The sequence below is a fragment of the Crocodylus siamensis genome, chromosome 1, assembly GCF_052110815.1.
Source record: "Crocodylus siamensis isolate JL-2025a chromosome 1, ASM5211081v1, whole genome shotgun sequence".
Taxonomy (NCBI): domain Eukaryota; kingdom Metazoa; phylum Chordata; order Crocodylia; family Crocodylidae; genus Crocodylus; species Crocodylus siamensis.
Genome location: NC_143395.1, coordinates 203,695,371 through 203,708,385, shown reverse-complemented (window position 1 = coordinate 203,708,385; position 13,015 = coordinate 203,695,371). Strand labels below are relative to the sequence as shown.

General features: G+C 45.5%; 1 protein-coding gene across 2 annotated transcripts in view; it reads right to left on the bottom strand.

Annotated features, from left to right (window-relative positions):
* Positions 1 to 2,524: 2,524 nt before the first annotated feature.
* DHX57 (DExH-box helicase 57) overlaps positions 2,525 to 13,015 on the bottom strand; it is a 40,823-nt gene continuing 30,332 nt past the window's right edge. For both annotated transcript variants that reach the window (XM_090052835.1, XM_090052841.1), the window contains 8 exons: positions 11,345 to 11,621; positions 8,628 to 8,723; positions 8,449 to 8,532; positions 7,545 to 7,682; positions 6,318 to 6,392; positions 4,880 to 5,014; positions 3,413 to 3,613; positions 2,525 to 3,300 (listed from right to left, as the gene is read on the bottom strand). In XM_090052835.1, coding sequence (XP_089908961.1) covers positions 3,157 to 3,300; positions 3,413 to 3,613; positions 4,880 to 5,014; positions 6,318 to 6,392; positions 7,545 to 7,682; positions 8,449 to 8,532; positions 8,628 to 8,723; positions 11,345 to 11,621 — 1,150 coding nt within the window. In that variant the 3' untranslated portion in view covers positions 2,525 to 3,156. The remainder of the gene's footprint in view (positions 3,301 to 3,412; positions 3,614 to 4,879; positions 5,015 to 6,317; positions 6,393 to 7,544; positions 7,683 to 8,448; positions 8,533 to 8,627; positions 8,724 to 11,344; positions 11,622 to 13,015) is intronic.

Here is a 13,015-nt window from a genome sequence, read left to right as displayed (position 1 = left end):
GGGGGGAGGGGGTGATAGCTTCTATTCAACCAGCTGCATGGCTGGAAGAAAGTTTTCAAATGCCAGGCATTTTTCATCAGGTCTGAGGAGGAAAGCAAGCAAGTACAGGGTAGCAGACAGTTAGTGGAAGAAAAACTGGGAGATCAAGATGCATCCAAAGAGGGGAGGTTCTGATGAAGAATGTCTTACAGTCAAAAGTTTGTCTAAATTTATTCCAATTATGCAGTTGGTCTGATATTACCCCCGCAAAAAAACCCTTGTCTTTTGCATAATTCCTGAACCATCACAACTACAACATCACTCTAGCACTATTATAGAATTAAGGTTTTTATAGGCATGCAATTTATACATAGGGTGACCTTATGTCCCAGATTAGCTGGGACAATCCCAGATTTTGTAGGATTGTAGCCTTCCTGGCTGTTGGAGAAACTTTAAGCAAAAGACCCAGACTGGCAGGAACTTGGAAGCCCTGGGGTTAGCGGTGTGTGAACATGTGGGCACACCTGGTGTCATCCTGGATTTCCCTAAAATAATAATGAACACCCTATATATACAAGTCAGTAGGCAGGTTAACCTAGTAACTTGCAGCAGCATCCTTTCGCACAGGGAGGGGGAATGAGGCTGAGGACAGTGTGCACCTCCAGTCTGGGGAGGGGGAGCTAATAACTAGGCCTGTGCGAAGCAGCTAGTATTCACTTTGGATTCAGATTCAGCCAATTCAGGGGACAATGGTTCAATTCGGTGATTTGAATCACTGTCCCAAATCGATTCGGCCACTGCCAAATTGGCCAAATCTCCGAATCAAACAGGCCCCATCCCCTCCCCGCTTTCCCAAGCCCCATCAATGGCTGCCCTGCCCAGCCCCAGCGCCCCAGCTCTTTAAAAAAAATAAATAAATAAAAAAGCCCTACACTCACCTGCTCCTGCTGGGGGGAGAGGGTTGATCCCCGCTGCCCCCTGCTGCCCCACGCTGTGTGTGGGGGCTCTGCCACGAGTCCCCAGAAGCCCCGATGGCTGCTGCAGCAGCTGTTGAGTGTGGGGTTTTGGGGGGTTTTTTGGCTTTTTTTTTTTAAAGAGCCGGGACGCTGGGGCTAGGCAGGGCAGCCATTAACGGGGCTGGGAAAGTGGGTGCGGGTTGGGGGGCACAGGCAAGGGATGGGGCCTGGTGGGGATCCACCCATGGTCCCCTCCCCTACTTACTGGCATGGACTCTGGGTCCAGCTCCCTGCAGTGGCAAGTGGGGACTGCCTGAATCTCCAAATCTCTCTGAATCAATTTGGAGAGCTTTGAATTGATTCAGACCTTTTTTTGGTTGCCCAATTCAATTTGAATTCAGAGATTTGGCCACCAAATTGGGCCAAATCTCCTCCAAATCGAATCAGCACCTGAAGCTTCGCAAAGCCCTACTAATAACCCCTGGGTGAACCCATGCCCTAGCAGCTAGGGCTCTGCCAACCCCCAATCCTGTACTTCAGTGCTCAGCATGTCCCACCCCCTCCCAACCCCACTGCCCAGCACACAAAAATAGCTAGCTCCATATTTGCTAACACTGCTATGTCAGCTTCTGTTCTACAGTGCTTGTTTAAAAAGACTGAAGGTCAAATAGTTTTTTGTTTTTTAAATTATCATCCTTTGTTGCAAATATAATACATTACCAGGGATGAACTTAATTCTTTCACCAATTTTTTGCTTAACATTACACCAATGAAAATCTTAGACATTAGCAATCAGACATCTCTAGAAGTATCTTATGGCACCAGGATGGGAAGTGTCTTCATACTTTTTCCTCAATTCTATTTTCTTCCCTTCCTGACTGGGTGCTTTTTGAAGCAATTCTGCTTTTAATAAACACTTTTAACAAATACTGAAATAGCTATTGTACTGAGCCTGCATCCCAATTTCACCACAGAAAACATACAGGAGCCAGCAGGAAGTTCCTTCCCCTACTGTTTCAATCACTGTTTCCCATTTCTTACCATCTGTAAAAGGACCGCTTCTAGATTATTCATTCACAAAGGAAATACATTCTTTACTGATGGATGGGGCTAAATAAGATTTGCAATACAAATGTCAAAACTCCCAAAATTGATGACCATCCCCATAAAAGTATTTCACAAGAAGGCACTGAACGGTCACTACTAGAAACAACTTTACTGTCCTAGAAATTAATGTAGAATGGAAGGCATCACATTTAATTTCCAGTCCAGAATATTCCATGATCCCTGCTCAAAAGCTTTCCCCTCCTTCCTTGCAGGGATAACCCTAAAGTTTCTAAAACATCTCAATACTTTGCTTCTTTACCACTCATCTAGTGTGCATTTCCCAAACAATTTCTTAGGATAAGAGTTCAGCGTTCCTGTTGATTCCATCCACACAAAGATCAATTTCAACATAAAAACATGAAGAAGAACATAAGCATTCCTAGAAAACAGAATTTAAATGGATTTCAGCAGCTTAACCCACAAACACTGGTATCTTTCAGACTGCCAGTCAAGGAGCTGGTTAGGAGAAACAAACCACAAACTTAAAGAGACTTCATATATATTTGAACCAGAAACTGTCCAACTTAAATTGTACAAGGTCTGATTTCTCCCTCTCCTTCCCTCTCCTTACTGGTAAGAGATTTGAGAACCTGATCCAAAGGTCCCTGGAGCGAAAGAATTCTTGGCCAAGTGGCATGAGTTAGTCTATACCAAGTTCAGAAAAATTCTGGGACAACCAACTGGGCAATGCTCTCTTTGTGCACCAGAATTATTTTGAAAGCCACAGAAAGTACTTCTTCAATTTCCCTCACAAAAAGCAGTTAAAGTGCTATGCCAAAAAAAATGCACATCCCTTGCTCCCAGCAGTTCAGCAGAATTCTTCTTGTGTAGATATACTATGCTTTTTCACTCAGACTAGAGGTTTATATTACTACAGCATGATCGCCATCTTCCCATTCCTTTGTTTATACAGTGAGCCCTTTTTACTTTTGGCAGAAAAAGTTTTGCAGAGCTCTGCAAGTAATCAAGAAAAAACACTTTGCAAGGTAGGTTAATTTCATCAAGTTAGCTCTGGAGGATCAGTGCTGCACTATGGCAACCCAAGAAACCCCAATAATGCTGTCGTCCATTCCTCAGGCAGTTGTCAGTGGTGAGTATACTGGCAAATTTGTGGTTACTGAGTTGTCACAAGCTTTACAATCATGCTAATGATGCGAGATCCCCGGGGGCATGTACATAAATCCATGCTGGGATTCTTGATTTTGTCCTGAAGGAGCTGATCAAGTTCACAACGTAGTTCTTTCACCAATTCAGCCACCTGAGTGAGAAAGTACACATATGCACACCAGCGGAATAAAATATTAGGAATCTTCTGCACTGTGACCATTACAGATGCAAGGAAGGTTCGAAGTCCTTCCTCATTTCATTACCTGATGTGAGGCTGCTGCAAAACGAATCCAGCCATCATCAAGAGAAATGATAAACTCTCCTCTTTGCAGCTGTACATGAACCTGCCCTCCACCGAACAAAACTAATGGGTACACTGACACCATGCTACAGTCACGGACAAATACACGGCTGGTCTTGATCTTCTCGTGATACACCAGGTATGGGCTGTCAAAGTGTTTTGTCTGGACCACCAGTGCCCGATGGTTGAAGAAAGAGAAGTGTAAAAACATGAATTTTGTTAATGATACTGAGCGCATAAATTTACTCCATTAAGAAATAAAACCAATTCCCATTCACTTGCCAATATGGGTCCATGTGCTACCCCTAGCTCCTTGACCTAGATAGTTAAGTGGGCCTCAAACCACAGTAGAGGCAGGAGAATGCACTAGTTTTGCTGCTCTCTCCCTTGGGCTTACACTTTTAGTTTGGGGGTGCTCATGTTCTACATACTGTACTAGATGCTACGGAGGGTGTTTTGTATGATGGGCTCTGGCAACCAGGACAATTAAAAAAGGCTGGACACACAGTACATTCCTCAGTGCAGATGCTCATCAGAGACCTGTCTGGAGTTACCGCTGGCTTCTTCTGGCGCAGGGACCAAATGGCATTCATTTGGACTTCTAAAACTCACCACTCAACATACAGCACCCCCACATCCAATATAATCCTGTCACCCCTGCCCCTCCCCCAGTGCCCTAGTAATGGCACACCCACCTGTCCCTCATCTACTTCATCAGTGCCTGCCCCACTTCTGCCCCATCCCCAGTTTGCAGCATACCCTCCTTGCACTAATCCTTTGTGCCACTTTCTTCCCTCTTTTTTCACCTCAGCAATGCGGTCCAGAGGAAAAAAAACAATTGATGCTGCTGCCTGGGGTTTCCTCTCCCCTACACAGGGTACAGAGGAGATTTTTCTGTGAAGTTAGTTCCTTTATATGATCTTTTAGAGTAGAAGTGATGAGCCAGGAAAGATTTATAAATAGTTCAACAGCTTTACAATGCCAATATACCTTTAATGATGTAAAATTGATTTTAACAGGTAATTCGTACACTATTAAAACAGGGAATTTAGAGAGGGAGGGGTTTGAGTTCAGTCTTCGGAGAAGATCAGTTACATGAAAGAAGGGACCAGCATCCTATTGGTTTCCCCAGTGAAATCTGCTCACTTATGTCAAAGTCCACACACTGCTATTTATTAGTGACTTTGAGACTGAGTGAGTACTAGGCAATAAAATCTTAAGAGTTCATAAGTGCTCTTCATATTCTGCCACCCCTAATTAGGAGAAAGAATCATCCCCAGCAGCATTTTTCAATCATGCAGTTGACATATTTTTAAAACTGGCCACTGCCCTAGTTTATAATCTCAGTGTTATTTCTTTTAAATATAAATGATCTTTTTAAAAAACCAAGGCAACATCTTTTACTGAGCAGGGAAAAAAAACAATTTACCTGATAATTCACAGAGGAAGGATGAATATGAACATATCCATCGTTTTTGGTTACAAATTTTAATTCCTCTGCTTTTGGTTGCATTTTAACTGCTCCTGTACTGGTCTTTTGATATTTTCCCTCTGGAGTTTTCACCTGAATGTAAATATAATAAATGGCGATGAAGCAAATTTGAGACAGTCGCATGTAAATCTTTACTTGCATCTGTTACTAAATCAACAACATAAAATATTCTAGGGCCTCTGTAGGCATTCAGAATCCAAAGTATGATCCACACAACTATGTCTCCTGCCATGCCACACATGCATGGCAGGAGGTGTGACTGATTGTGGGATCCAGCATCAGATCCTATCACTAAGGGTCTACTGAACTTGAGGAGGCAGCCAGCCAATTTCATGGGGAGAGGCCAGGGCTAGCTGTCAATTTTGCAGCCTCAGAGCAGTGATACCCCGCCACAAACTGATTGGCTGAGGGGCCTCAGCAGTCCCATCCCTTCTCACATATTGCCAGATAGCCTGAAATCATGGCGTAATTACCCTGATTAAGTCTGGGGAAGTCATTAATCCATGCATTATTAAGCATGGATTAGTGGCATTCCCAGGCTTCATCAGGGTAATTAAGATGCAGTTTCAGGCCATCCCTAAGCAGGGCGCTGTAAAAAAAAACAAAAACAAACTTATCAGCAAGCAGGAAAGTCCTGCAGTCTTGGAGCACAGGGAGGAGGGAAAGGTGGAAGGGGGGGGCAGGGAAGAGGAGGGTGTATGCTCACAGCAGGCCTAACACAGCATGTGTGGGGGAAGTTGCTGTGTGCTGGGCTGTCAGCCTGCTGCCCAGCCCCCCGTGCACAGTACTGCCAAGCTCAGCACCTACTTTCTTTTGTCCCACAGTGGTCACTGCCTCCTGGCTCCACTCTGGCTCCCAGGCAAAAAAACCTCTAACTGCTACAGTGGTACCTACCCCCTGCAGCCAGTGGCTTACTCTGCTCACCAGCTCTTGCTTGAGCTTGCAAGGGAGGGCCTGGCTGGCTAGCACCCTGCAGTCCCAGAGTTGGGGAGGCAGGGGCAGGGACAGAGACACGTGACCCTCCCTCCCAGCTCAGTAGGAGCCTGCTTGGGGACTGTGGCAGCAGCCTATTCTTACATCTCATCCCAACCCTGTACTTCAAGACTACAAGGCTTCCCATATGCTTTTCTCCTTGCTGATAAATTTATTTATTTATTTTTGCAGCAAGCAAGCCAAAAGTGTAGAGCCTGCAGTTTTTCATGAAGCCAGCCCAAAAATCACAGGTTCTGAGAAAATCGTGAAATTGCAATTTTGATAGATCCCTACCAATATTAAAATCAAAGCATGCAACATGAAACTGCTGCTCAAAGGGGAAGGGGATGTGAGCAATGGGAAGTGATGTATGTAATACAACAAAAGAACATGTCTCACTCACCTGGACCACATTAGGATACAGAGCAGCACATAACATTGCTGATATCAGCTTGATATTCTCTGCATTAGAGTTTGCCTGTGAAATGAATTGATGTATTCAGGACAACAGTGCCCAAGTTACACCTTACATGCTTCACACTTTACAGACTCTACACTACAGACACACAATTTCTTGAATGTTTCATTGAAGAATACTAAATGGCTGACACTCCAATACACCCTCTTTGAAGCTCACACTCATTCCATATTAGCAGTTGATAGTTCTTATATTTTCCCCATAGGTTTACACTACACTATTACCCTTAACCAACTGCCAACTAACTCGAGGTAGTTAAGCTGTGTAAAGGCTCATCTGGACATTCCTCAAATACTTGTTCCAGGTTACAGAGTGACTATTTCCTGGGGTAAATCATAAATCTGATTAGGTCAATGAACAAAGCACCATGGGATACACCTCTACAATTCAAAATGCCTTGTACATTTGAGTATGGTGTAGGTCTGGACACAGCAGTTTGAATGAAACTTTGTAGCATGGCTACAAAGGTTAACTCAAGGTAAAATCTATCTAATGCAGACACAGCCAGTAACTGACCAAAATGAGGACATGAAGGGCCTGTGGCAGCTTGGATAAGCCAAAGCATTGCTTATCATCAGGGAGAGACATTTAGAGATTTTAGATGTCGCTGCATCTAAAAGTGTTCACAGCCTTGGGCTGATGCAACTCCAGTATGACACTTCAACTGCTTCAGGGCCAAAGAGAACAGGCTGAGAGAAAAGAGCTGTTCCTCTCCAGAACAGACTCTGCAATAGCCACCTACACCTGCACTAACAATCTACTGGGAACTCTATATGGCTAAGGCAGGAAGGGTCCTACTTGTTACTGGCAGTTACTGTAGCAGTCCCAAACCATGGAAACCACAAGCCATGCCATGTGGCCATGCAGCTTTTCACTGTAATTACACATGCATACCAAGGATTTAGTCTTGGAGAACAAAAGATACAAGAGATTGCAGCCACTGAGTGTTCCCCCAATCTCCACCCCCAAAGCTAAGCCATAATGCTAGTCTCCCAAGTGTAATGGAGGAGAGTAGGTCAACATAAAGAAGAAAATGGTGATCACCACCGACATTAGGCAGTGAGGCACGCACACCACACCCAAATTAACTCTCAATGCAAAGGTCATTTAGAGGCCACAGAATCAGTTTAGGATCACTAACACTCCAGTTACCTCTTCTCCTGTAGAATCCAAAACACCATCTCCTCCTTGGAACCACCTCTTCTCCATGTCCCGGGCTCTCAAGCCCTCCTTCACAAATCCAATATCAGAGAGTAGCTCTGTGAATTGCCTTTTCAGGCTAGCTATTTCCTACAAGGAAAAAAATAATAATTTTTTTTATTTAAAGGTTCTATTTTTTATTATTTTTACTGAATTGCTCAGGCTGAAATACCAAGTTGCAAGAACAAGCCATCTGTGGTGGAGGCCATCACCTCCACCTATTTTCATCACTTGCAGTAAGAAAACTGATGCATGTGCAGTTTCTCAGTTAAAAAGGACCTCCACCACAAGAGGCTGTCCAATGAAATATTATAGTGCTGTGTGGGCCATCCTTTTTGGCAAGTGTGCCACAAATTAAGCCCTGTGCCCTCCTCAAGTAAGTCCATTCCCCTTCCCCTGCCCAACCTACTCCTCTGCTTTCTGCTCCCTACCCCTCCCCAATCTCCCACATGCCACAGACAGAGGCTACCCATAGCACTTATGGTATATAAACTTAGCCATCCCTGTTATAGTGCAAGGCACTGCCACCATAGTGGCTAAGGTTGGAACCTTCTCACACCACTTATAACTGCAACCTTTATTGTTATTCAGAATCTTTCAAACCAGTTTTTTTTAGGCTGAAGTATTCTAGCATTGGTTTAAACGTAGAGTTGACTTAAATTAAATACCTGCTAATGCTAGGATTACAGGCTGAGGGAGTTGGTCAAAATTTCAGTAAGTAACATTTCATTTCCCTGGGTGAACCAGACAGGAAGGGGAAGAATAGGTAAAGAAGAGTAGGTGGAATAACAGAAGGTTGAGGCTGCTGTATATTCTTTTATTAGTCCAGAAAACTGTTAAGTCAAATGCAACTTGCCTGCAAAACTCTTCCTGATAAAAAATTCTCCCTGCAGTAGCTATAACTTGCATGAGAACTCTCTTTGGTGCTCAGGCGCCACCCCTAAACAACAGAAAAATATAAATTTCAATATAATGTACAATTCTACACTGCAGCTCTTCCAAATTTTTCGCGTAGGCCATTGATTTTAAACTTACCTTATAAGCCTGAAGAAGAGCCAGATAATCACTATTTCCTATGGCAAATTCCAGTTTCTTTTTATTTGCTTCCTCCCGTTTATCCCATGGAGACACCTAAACAGATGCATGGACACATTTCATCTCTTTTTTTTCCCTTCCCAACTGAAAACAGGTTTTTAATACCAAAGGATACATTATCTATATGAGATCAGTTAGGTGTCAACTGCTCATCTCCAAGAACATCAGAACTGTACATAAGCAGTAACTTAAATAACTGGCTACGCTGCTTTTGCAGACCCAATGCTAAAACTTTTAAGTGGAATTAACTGGTTTCAGAATCATTCCAAAATAAAGTAGCCATTAGAGATGCATCCACAGATCCTGGATTCAAATTTGTAATGAAGTTTACTCCCTTCAGAGTCCTCTGCCTCCCTTCAGCAGCTCTAAGTAATACAACAATAGACCTCCTACATCTTCTCTAAGTAATACAACTACTGAGAAACTGAAAGAAACTGTATCAGTGTGCATTTGTAGAAGCAACATACTGATAAGTAGGCCTGTGCAAATAGGGAAGTATTGGATTCAGATTCGGCTGATTCGGAGGCCAGTGATTCGATTTGAATCACTGTCCTGAATCAATTCAGCTGAATCAGCTTCGGAAGATTCAGCGCTGATTCAGAGATTCGAACTGGCTGGGGAGAGGCAGGCACAGCCAGGCAACTGCAGGGTCTCCTGTGGCTCCTCTGGCTGTTCCTGCCTCTCTCTGGGCAGGGGGAGCCACAGGAGAAGCCCCCATGGCTGCCCTGCCCAGCCCCAGCTGAGTTCCAGCACTTAATTTTAGAAAAAACCCCAAAAAACAAAGACTTGCACTCACAAGATGCAGGAGAGCTGATTGGGGCCTCTGGGCACTTGTGGTAGAGCACCCTCGCACAGTGCGGGGCAATAGGGATCGCCCTCCCTGCTTGGTACCCACGTGGCAGCTGCCCCATGGCATGTGTGCAGCACGGCTCAGCAGGGCACCACACACTCCCTGGGAGCTGAGTGCTGCTGGACTCCAGGTGACACACAGAGCTGCCCCAGATCCCAGACAGGGCATGGGGCACTGCCAAGCCATGCTGCACTTGCACAATGTGACAGCTGCGGCACGGGTGCTGGGGGAGGAGAGTGGGGTGATCCCCACTGCCCCCAACTGCGCTGGGGGGCTCCTCTGCCACAAGTGCCCAGAGGCCCCAATCGCTGCTGCCAGAGCCAGTGAGTTCAGGGCTTTTTTTTTTTTTAAAGAGTCCGGGGCTGGCCAGGGCAGCCATGCGGGCTTCTCCTGCAGCTCCTCTGGCTGTGCCTGCCTCTGCCCCATGGGGGCTATGCCCTGCTGCCGCTTGCCCAGCTGGCGTAGGGGGGTGGGTGCAATTCAGGTGTGGCTTGCTCCAGGTAGCAGCAGGGCATAGCTCTTGCTCCCAGTCCTGCCACACCTGCATCAATGCTAGGAGTGGGGGCTCTGTCCTGCTGCCGTTTGCCAGCCAGAGTGGAAAACATAGGATGTGGCCATAGCAGCACTGGGAGCAGGGGGTTTGCCCTGCTGCCACTTGCCCCCTTCTGCCTGGAGCAAGCTGTGCTTGCATCCCACTCCCCTGCCCAGGCTGGGCAAGCAGCACCAGGGCAGAGCCCCCACTCCCAGGGCTGCCACACCTTACCCATGCCCCCTGTACCCTCCCTGAGTTACACACCCCGCCCCGCCCCCGGCTGGGCAGCTTGTCCCATCCCCAATCCCTCTCTCTCCCACGTCCCTTCCCTCCCCCTTCCCCCAACCTCAAAAGACTTACCAGCTGGAAGCAGCCGCCCAGCCTGTTTGCCTGCAGCTGCCCAGCTTATTTAGTCTATGGATGTATCTCCAAATTGGCTGAATCTTTTCTGAAGGTTTTCTGAATTGATTCAGATGCTTCAAATCAATTTGGAGCTTTTACTTGGTCTCCCGATTCAATCTGGATTCAGAGATTCAGACCCCGAATTGGGCCGAATCTCCTCTGAATCGAATCAGCTACTGAAGCGTCACGCTGCCCTACTGGTAAGCAGGTTTCCTTTCTCTTCCACAGAATTGGCTCTGCATATTTTCTACTAGAGAGAACCCCAAATTCATAACTCTTCCACTTCTAACTGGGAACAAGTGTGTGACACCCTCAATGTTTTTAAAGGGAATGTCCCAGTGCCTGGCAACAAGGGCAATCCATGCACAAACTTGTGGCTCTGTTCCACAAATGGAGGATGGTTATGGGATTGGGCAGTGGAGAATGAAATTTAAACAAAGGAGTTCTGCAGTCAGTGTATGGCACTTAACAGTTATACTGCCCTAGAAAACTGGTAAGACTCAGGCTTCTACAGGAAGGGATTTGCAGAGGTAAGTTCAGGAATATATATGTCCAATAACACTGTCATTTGGAAACAGTTAATTACTTTGGCTCAAAACTAATCCCATCATCCACTAAAATAGGTTATTTTATTTGGGACTGAGCTGTTCTTGATACTAAAGGGGTGATTCTGTGCATTTGTTTACATCAGGTCTCTTTTCTGTCACGAGAGAAAAGCATTCCATGCTAATCTAAGAATACACTATACATAGTAAGCAAGGTTGTTAAAACATGTCAAAGTAATATGTAGTTTTACATAGCAATGTTCACTTATGAATGCAACATGACATTCAAGTCTTGGCACACAGAAATGTCTTATCACAGAATACTTACAAAAGGTGACTTAAAGGCCAGACTTGCTGCTATGGTTAATGCTGGATCCAGACAACGGAAGATGGCACCAAATAGCATTAGCTTTCCAATCCTTACATCGACAGGCAGGGAAGCCAAGTGATATCCCAAAGGGGTGAGCTTTTCATCTGAAGTTAAGGCTCCTAGGTCCTGCAGTCGCAGTTTTGATGCACGCAGAGATTCCATTCTTGGAGGCTCAATCAGCCGTGATAAGACAGACTGAAGGCTTTGTGCAGAAAACATCTCCAGAATCTTAATTCTTAGAAAAAGATGACAATTTAGTTTGCTTTCACTGGGCGAGGCTGCAAGAAACACTTGACTAAGAGTGTCTTCCCCAGAATTTTCTTTCTAAACAGCCCCTGTCAACTGAAAATGTCATCCAGTACTTTATGTTCTAGAGTCTAGACTGACTCACTACAGACTTCCTGAGCCATTTCAAGAGCCTGATTCTTTATCTTCAAATTTCCTGATAGGCAAGGACCAAAGTATTGCAGTCTCTTCCCCGCACTCACTGCCACAGCTGCAGCCAAAGTGGGGAAAACACCTCAGTAACCTGCAATGAGGGAGACCAACACAAGCTGATATCTTATTGTCTTTGCAGTTGGATGTTAGGCCTGTCATTTCATTCCTCCTGGGAGGGAGCCAGGAAGATAGGAATCCACTCAGGGAGCTGTCTGACATGATCGGGGAGAGTTTTGATTCCACAGGACCTGCTTCAGGGCCTGCCAAGCCAAAGGAAAGACTCCCATTTATCTCTGTGGGCTCTTTGGTCTTTACTGTCATAAAACATATCTTCACATAACTAGTGTCCTAGAAAGTTTCCCTTTTGTAAAGAAGCATATCGAATGAAACGGCTTCAAAGGTCCCTGTCATACCAAAACCTCAGTTGTGTTTAATATAGACCAGTGATTCCTAAACACTAGCGTGCCATAAGAGCTGTTGCAAGTATGCCGTGAAAAAATGTATTTTTTCTTTCTTTTCTTTTCTTTTTTTATTTAACCTGAAGGGTAGTGTGCATGCAAAGCACGGCACAGCAGAATCTAGCACAGGCATGCCCCACTGATACAAGCAGGGTGCAAATGTTTGGTCCCAGTGCAGCCCCCCAGTAGCTGGAAGATGCAGGTCCACTACAGCTGGGAAATGGGGGGCTGGGAGAAGTGACAGTGGCACCAGGACCAGATACCTGTAAATTGCTGCTGTTGTGCCTTGCTTGCACTCTGGACACACGGTCATGCCATACACCTGGGAGCTCAGCACTGTTCTGTTACACCTGTGGGGGGCCCCCACCACTGTGCAGGTAGATGTGGGTCCCCCAATCCCTTCCCCAGTCTGGATGGCCAGAAGCAGGTCCTACCCCCACCATGTTGAGCTCTGGGGAACTCTTGCTAACAAGTATCCGTGGGTCCCCCTCCCTCAAGAGGGGATTTCCCCTGTGCCTGTACCCCTGCCACTTAATTCCAGCTCCTTGGCTGTAGCCAGCATGAGGCTTTCAGCCACTGGGGAGCTGCAACTAAACCAGATATCTATAAACGGTTCATGCCACTGCTGTCGCTTTTCCATCCTCCCCTTTTTGGCTGCAAGAATGAAGTATACTGACAATTTTAATGCAGAAAAAAAGTGCACCCCAGGTATCAAAAGTTTAGGAAACACTGA